Source organism: Theropithecus gelada, chromosome 19 (assembly GCF_003255815.1).
Source record: "Theropithecus gelada isolate Dixy chromosome 19, Tgel_1.0, whole genome shotgun sequence".
Lineage (NCBI taxonomy): Eukaryota > Metazoa > Chordata > Mammalia > Primates > Cercopithecidae > Theropithecus > Theropithecus gelada.
In genome coordinates, this window is record NC_037687.1 from 35020471 (window position 1) to 35028579 (window position 8109).

The 8109-nt window shown below is 50.2% G+C and overlaps 1 protein-coding gene across 5 annotated transcripts in view; it reads left to right on the plus strand.

Moving 5' to 3' along the window:
• The window catches only part of ZNF274 (zinc finger protein 274), a 32593-nt gene extending 25284 nt beyond the window's left edge, over positions 1-7309 (plus strand). For all 5 annotated transcript variants that reach the window (XM_025368852.1, XM_025368849.1, XM_025368851.1 and 2 more), the window contains 4 exons: positions 453-935; positions 3688-3803; positions 5313-5439; positions 5911-7309. In XM_025368852.1, the coding sequence (XP_025224637.1) occupies positions 453-935; positions 3688-3803; positions 5313-5439; positions 5911-6893 (1709 nt within the window). In that variant the 3' untranslated portion in view covers positions 6894-7309. The remainder of the gene's footprint in view (positions 1-452; positions 936-3687; positions 3804-5312; positions 5440-5910) is intronic.
• The last annotated feature ends 800 nt before the right edge of the window (positions 7310-8109 follow it).

Below are 8109 nucleotides of genomic sequence, written 5' to 3' on the forward strand. Positions count from 1 at the left end.
CTCTGTCGCCCAGGCTGGAGTGCAGTGGCCAGATCTCAGCTCACTGCAAGCTCCGCCTCCCGGGTTTACGCCATTCTCCTGGCTCAGCCTCCCGAGTAGCTGGGACTACAGGCGCCCGCCACCTCGCCCGGCTAGTTTTTTGTATTTTTTTTTTTTTTTTAGTAGAGACGGGGTTTCACCGTGTTAGCCAGGATGGTCTCGATCTCCTGACCTCGTGATCCACCCGTCTCGGCCTCCCAAAGTGCTGGGATTACAGGCTTGAGCCACCGCGCCCGAGTATTCCAGTTTTTCCACATCCTCTCCTGTTACCATCATCTTTGGTAACAGCCATCCCAGTGGGTGTGAAGTATATTCCACTGTGGTTTTGACTTGTATTTCCCTAGTGAATAATGATGTTGAGCATCTTTTCATGTGCTTATTCTCATTTATCTTGCTCTGCTTTTGACTTACAGAGTATTCTGAGCTCCAGCTGGACCCTAAATTGGATCCTCTTCCTGCTGAGAGTCCCCTGATGAACATTGAGGTTGTCGAGGTCCTCACACTGAACCAGGAGGTGGCTGGTCCCCGGAATGCCCAGATCCAGGCCCTATATGCTGAAGATGGAAGCCTGAGCCCAGATGCCCCCAGTGAGCAGGTCCAACAGCAGGGCAAGCATCCAGGTGACCCTGAGGCCGCTCGCCAGAGGTTCCGGCAGTTCCGTTATAAGGACATGACAGGTCCCCGGGAGGCCCTGGACCAGCTCCGACAGCTGTGTCACCAGTGGCTACAGCCTGAGGCACGCTCCAAGGAGCAGATCCTGGAGCTGCTGGTGCTAGAGCAGTTCCTAGGTGCACTGCCTGTGAAGCTCCGGACATGGGTGGAATCGCAGCACCCAGAGAACTGCCAAGAGGTGGTGGCCCTGGTAGAGGGTGTGACCTGGATATCTGAGGAGGAAGGTAAGTGGAAGGGTGGGTAGAGGGACAGCTTAATGAGGGTGTCTTGGAGGACCCTGTAGGGGAGATAAGAACTCCAGGCTTCCTGGGAAGGTCATGGGAAGGATTGTGCCCACTCCATACAGACTGAGGACATCCACGTTCCCCACATGTTCCTGAGTCAGAGCCACTGAAACCCCTGCATTCTTTAGCCCTTCGTGGGCTTCTGATGGATGCACACAGTTGAAGTGCTTCATTTTCATCCCTCTGGCATCCCTGCTGCACCATAAACCCTATAGCACTTGATAAGATAGATGGGACTACTGAGCTCACGGAGCCTGCAGTAGCAGGAGAGACAGGGATTTGACAAATGAGAATGCATAGAAAAATGCTGGGGCTGCGAGGAGCTCGAGGTGATGGTAAGGTTCATGAAGGTCTGCAGCTGACACCTGGTGTGGAGTGGAACTTGGCCAGGGTAAAGAAAGGGGGTAGGAAAGATGTGCCATGTAGAGGGAAGCACTGCCTGTAAGGACCAAGATGGAAGGGATCACAGTAAATGCAAAACTCAGAAAAATCAGGTATGTCTGTGATGGAAGCGAGCAGAGGGTGGAGCTGGCACAGCCAGTGGGGACTTTAGTCCTAAAGCAAAGCAAAATGTTCTTCTAAAACAGTAGGGTTCGATCCCTGCGTTCCAGAAACTGGTGGCACCACTGGATTTGACCTTTAGAGATCCACCAGGCTGCATGTGTGGTGGATGGTGGACAGAGGATGGGGGTGAGGCTGGACACACAGGCTACCCGCAGCTATTGCAATGCCCTTTGATGGGTGGTGTCTCGGATAGGAACAATGGTAATGGCCGACTGGGGAGAGAGTACACGTGTGGAGTGTGTATTTGGAAGTAAGACTCCAAGACTCGGTTTCTTCATCAGGCTGTTTCACAGAGTGTGCGTGCTTCTGCATTGCTCACCTCCATTTTCCACATTCACAGGTGCCCAGAAGAGGTTTCTGATGTGAGCGAATGATTGACTGGTTGATGTTTGTGATTGCGGGGAAGGGGAAGGTATCCTGCAGGGGGATGGTGGGATCCTAAGAGGCCAGGGCATCCTGGAGATGCAGGTATCCGAGGCAGCAGGGCAGGCACTTGCATGAGTTGTGTCAGATGCACCAAGTCTGGGGTGCTGTACTTGGCAGAATAATTGCCCCAAAGGTGTCCATGTCCTGCCTCCTGGACCCTGTGAATAAGTTGCCTCACATGACAAAGGGAACTTTGCAGAAACAATTAACTTAAGGATCTTGAGAGGGAGAGATGCACTGGATTATTTGAGTGGATCTAACATAACCACAGGGGCCCTTAGGAGAGGGAGGTTGGAGGGTCAGAGGAGATGTAATGATAGAAGCAGCTGATAGAGGAAGAAGCCATAAGCCAAGTGTTTGGGGCGGCCTCTAGAAGCTGGAAAAGGCAAGGAATGGATTCTCCCTTGGAGCCTCCAAAAGGAACACAGCCATGCTGACACCTTCCTTTTAGCCCAGTGAGGCACAAACCAGACTTAGCTCCAGAACCATAAGGTAATACATTTGCATTAATCTGAGCCGCTGGCATTGTGACAATTCACTATAGCAGCAATAGGAAACTAGTTAGTTAGGTGCCAAGGGGACAGTTGTAGGGTTAATGAGGTGAAAGTCAGTGAATTCACCCTTTGTTTAACCTCAGGGGTGAATGAAATAAATTAGTGCCACAGAAGACAGTGGGAAGAGGCTTTCCAGAGAACCCTGAGAATCTCACATTATGTGATCAGTGTGTTAGCTGGGACTCTTGGATGTGACTGCTGCAAAGCCTTGCACAGAATGGCTCATGGGAGAAGGAGAATTTATTGAAAAAGTTCCATGGTGCTCGAGCATCAGGCAGGGCTGGACCCAGGAGCTCCAGTAGTGTCCTCCAGACTTGTTCTGTGTCTCATTCTTACCTCTTCTGCTCTCCACTGGCTTCACTCATGGGCCGGCTGTCTGCCTGCATGGGATTTCTCTTTCCCAAATGTTCCAGCTAAAGCCTTGTTGGCTCCAACCATCTGGCTATAGGCTGTGTTCATCCCAGATCTAATCACTGTGGCCAAGAGAAAGGGATGGCCCAGTGGGCCAGCCTAAGTCATCTTGTTGCCCACCTTGATGGTGGGGGTGGATTAGCATTGTGGAAGCCTGTGGACCATGTGGGGTCATATGAGGAAGGTTAGAATGAAGGAGCCGTGGTTAGAGGTGCCCTCGGGCTGGGTGGAGCTGTTGTTTCCTTAGGTGGAGGAGCCTTGGTGACGTTCACTTCAAGATGGCTGCATGTTGTGGGTCCGGGGACAGTCTCACCTTCCACGAGGTGGGAGGAGAGAGGGAGGAAGGAAGAGGTGCCTGAATAGGCGCGGTGGAGGGCTTGGAGGCCGGAAACAGGGGCTTTGACTCTAAGGAGGAGGTGTCAGTCAGCTGCCTCACAGGAGGGGCTGGGGCCCTCAGCCGCCCTCGGAAACGGAAGGAGTGGTCTCAGCAGTGAGGACACTGGTGCCCTGTGACCCTTGGAGGGTGAGCCATCCTGGGCCCATCCAGGTGCGGGCACTCAGGCACGTGCTGTGAGGGGAGCTGAGCTGGTGAGAAGGGAGGATAGGAATAGAGGCTGTCATGGAGTCACAGTACGATGCAGGTGTGCGGTGGCCCCATGGGTTGCAAAGAGGCCACCCTTGCCCTGCCCAAGGGTCCCCACACCTGCTGACCTCCTCTGGTTGGTGTCTCCTCCCAGTACTTCCTGCAGGACAACCTGCCGAGGGCACCACCTGCTGCCTTGAGGTCACTGCCCAGCAGGAGGAGAAGCAGAAGGAGGATGCAGCTATCTGCCCAGTGACAGTGCTCTCTGAGGTAAGCCGGGAGGTCACAGCATCTCCTGTGAGGCAGGCCCACCCCTGAGGCATCCACTCTGCCCTGGGCTTTCCTAAGACCTCCCACAGGCTGGGGCATTCTGAGATTGTGAGCTCTTAGGTCTGTGCTGAAGCAATCTGAGTATGAAGAGCAGCCCTGCCCTCCAGCCACCATGGCGTCATTGGGGACAAGGCATGGTGACTCAGGAGTTGAGAAAGCAGGAGGCAAAAGGGAAGGAACTAAGTGTTTACAGAGACTTGAGAGGTGGAACTACTACAGGCAGGCACATCTGTATGCAGGTCAGAACAAGAGAGCCCTCATTCAGAAATGCATACTTAGGTATTTATCTTTGGTATCTGGGGTTTGCTTCAGAATAACCCAGAGCTGGGGTGCGGGTGAAAAAGATTGGTTCTGATGTGCTGACCACTAGGGTAGTGGTATGTATGTGTCATTGGTCAGAGCTGTTTGCACTGCAAGTGGCTCATACTGGCTCAAGCGTAGAAGTAAATTTATTGGCTCTCATGTTTTCTCTAGTAGGCTTCAGGCAAGGAAGGCTGCATCCAGGTGCTCCCAGGTGATGGGAAGAATCTCTGGCCAACCTGTTTCATGGCTCTGCTTTCTCCCCTTTCTTCTTCTTCCTTTTTCTTCCTCCTCCTCCTTTTTTTTTTTTTTTTTTTTTTTTTTGAGATGGAGTTTCACTCTTGTTGCCCAGGCTGGAGTGCAATGGCGCGATCTCAGCTCACTGCAACCTCTGCCTCCCAGATTCAAGTGATTCTCCTGTCTCAACCTCCTGAGTAGCTGGGATTACAGGCAGCCACCACTACACCTGGCTAATTTTTGGTATTTTTAATAGAGATGGGGTTTCACCATGTTGGCCAGGCTGGTCTCGAACTCCTGACCTCAAGTGATTCACCTGCCTCGGCCTCCCAAAGTGCTGGGATTACAGGTGTCAGCCACTGTGCCTGGCCACTCCCCTTTCTTCTTAGGCAGATTCTGCCCCATGTAAGCAAAATGCCTCAGATCCTGGTAAAGCAGGGTTGGGGGAACCTCTTCTTCCTAAAGTCCTGGTCAGTTCCCCAGAAAGGACCAGTCAGGGCTGTGCCAAGGTGGCTGCCCTCCCCCAGGTCAGCCCTGTCGACAAAGGCAGGGGCTTGGTTGTCATTTCCACCAAGTGGGAAGACAGTATTAATAGATGGAGAACCCTCTGCAGTGGGAAGATTTCAGCACTGGGCAAGCTGGATAGAGCCGTTAGGATGGCGTTGTTTGCTTGTTGCACTTGGAGCTCTTTATGAAGCAAGGGCTCTGCCTCCCAGCCTGAGACCCAGACCCTGGTTTGGACCCAGTAGAACTCTTGTGGGCCCTGGGTTGGTGTCTCTGAGCAAATCCCCAAAGCAGGAGAGTCCCTAGCACAGTGAGCTCTGTCAGAACCTCCCAGCTGGCCTTTCTTCGGCCCTCATTGACAACCCTCTGACACTCTTGCTGAGCATAGACACACGTGTGATGTTACAGGAGCCAGTTACCTTCCAGGATGTGGCTGTGGACTTCAGCCGGGAAGAGTGGGGGCTTCTGGGCCCGACACAGAGGACTGAGTACCGCGATGTGATGCTGGAGACCTTTGGGCACCTGGTCTCTGTGGGTAAGGCCGTGCCCCCTCTTCACCCACCTCAGGGCTGGTAGGCCACAGGAGCCCCAAGTCAGGGGTGTTTACCTTCTCTGGACTCCACACTGGGCATTCCCTCAAGGGGCCCTTGTTCCGTCCAGGGTCTGTTAAGTGGAACTGTAGACTTACAGGGGTGGGGGCATTGGTTGGCCAGAAGCAGCCTTAGGTCCAGTGAAGGAGTGATTTGCTGTCTATCTCCTGAGGGAGTATAAGAAAACAGGAACTCGAAGAGCTCAGAGGATACTCCCTACCCTTTCTGTCCCTTGTTCACCAAGGTCAGTACTCCCCTCCCTGCTGCTTCATTGCTTTTCAGTCTCTCTCCAGGTTGCATGACTCTACTTGGAAAAAAAAAATCCTGACTTTTGAACTTAATTATGCATTTCATGCTCTGAGACCCATCCCAGCACATCTCCCTGTTGTATCCACATCTTTTGTTTATTTTTTCAGGGTGGGAGACTACATTGGAAAATAAAGAGTTAGCTCCAAATTCTGACATTCCTCAGGAAGAACCAGCCCCCAGCCTGAAAGTGCAAGAATCCTCAAGGGATTGTGCCTTGTCCTCTACATTAGAAGATACCTTGCAGGGTGGAGTCCAGGAAGTCCAAGAAACAGTGTTGAAGCAGGTGGAGTCTGCTCAGGAAAAAGACCTTCCTCAGAAGAAGCACTTTGACAACCATGAGTCCCAGGCAAACAGTGGTACTCTTGACACAAACCAAGTTTCGCTCCAGAAAATTGACAGCGTTGAGTCCCAGGTAAACAATGGTGCTCTTAACACAAACCAAGTTTTGCTCCAGAAAATTCCTTCTAGAAAACAGTTGCGCAAATGTGACTCACAAGTTAAAAGCATGAAACATAATTCACGTGTAAAAATTCATCAGAAGAGCTATGAAAGGCAAAAGGCCAAGGAAGGCAATGGTTGCAGGAAAACCTTCAGTCGGAGTGCTAAACAGATTACATTTATAAGAATTCACAAGGGGAGCCAAGTTTGCCGATGCAGTGAATGTGGTAAAATATTCCGGAACCCAAGATACTTTTCTGTGCATAAGAAAATTCATACAGGAGAGAGGCCCTACGTGTGTCAAGCCTGTGGGAAAGGATTTGTTCAGAGCTCTTCCCTTACACAGCATCAGAGAGTTCATTCTGGAGAGAGACCATTTGAATGTCAGGAATGTGGGAGGACCTTCAATGATCGCTCAGCCATCTCCCAGCACCTGAGGACTCACACTGGAGCTAAGCCCTACAAGTGTCAGGACTGTGGAAAAGCCTTCCGCCAGAGCTCCCACCTCATCAGACATCAGAGGACTCACACCGGGGAGCGTCCATATGCATGCAACAAATGTGGAAAGGCCTTCACCCAGAGCTCACACCTTATCGGGCACCAGAGAACCCACAATAGGACAAAGCGAAAGAAGAAACAGCCTACCTCATAGCTCTCAATCCAGTTGAAGAAACTTTGTCTTTTCAGCTTGACCCTACAATATAACGTGCACAGGCCTGCTTGTGAATCAGAACTGAATGTGAAAGGGAAGCATTGAGTGAGGACATTCCCAAAACCAAAGGACAACTGAGGAGACTGCCCAGCACATAATGAATAAATAAAATGAGTGAAGAGTTATTAACATTAGTTGGAAAAAAGATTTCCCATTCACTTGATATTGTTTGTTCACTCATTTAGTCATTAAAAGTGAGATTAATAAAATCTGAAATGTTATATAATAACTTTTAAAAAGCCAGGTAATTAATAATCTGCACTGATATTATATCCACAGTACCACAGTATTTATGTATATGAATTAAGGATTAAAAGATAGTGTGGATAAATAAACTATTGATCTATTTCTGTGTAGAACCTGTGTATTTCCTGCCTACTTAAATATCTCTATAGTAATGATTAATATTTAAGGAACATTAAAACACAAGGAGGGAGATTATCAGATAGTTCTAGAAGATTCTGTGCAAGGCTGCAGCACCTTGGGCACAAGATACTATGTGAGTTGGGATGACTAGATCTTTCTATTCCTTAGGGGGTTGTCATGACTTGGTTAGGTGGAGGTAAGGAAAACTTAAACCCAAAGGGCTGGAAACCCCAGGCAAGTGTGGGGCTTCCCAGGAATATTCATGTTTCTTTTGGTTTTTTGACACAGAATCTCGCTCTGTCACCCAGGCTAGAGTGCAGAGGTAGAATCATAGCTTACTGTAGCCTCAAACACCTGGGCTCAAAGGATCCTCCTGGCTCAGCCTTTCAAGCAGCTGGGACTACAGGCATGCACCACCATGCCTAGCTTCATTTGGTTTGTGTTTCCATTTTTCCTGAGAGACTATCACAAGGAAGGCAACTGCTCTGGCCAGGAGCCCATCACTTAAGCAAAAAGACACTGGCAGTACTAGAGCATGTATTTGCCCACAGTTCACATTCTTTTTCCAGGTCACATAGCCCATAGTATATGACCAGCTCCATTCCTTGTTCTAGGCTCCACCTTTGCTCTTGAGCTCTGTGTAACATTTAAAAACATAAAACTCTGGACCAAAAATACTTAGGTTCAAGACACTGGTTGAGTGCTACTCTGCATAGCTTCTTTAGAACCCTTGGGTCTTGCCGACAAGGGTGAGGTACAGTCATGCCATCTAGGGTGAGAGTACCTCCTT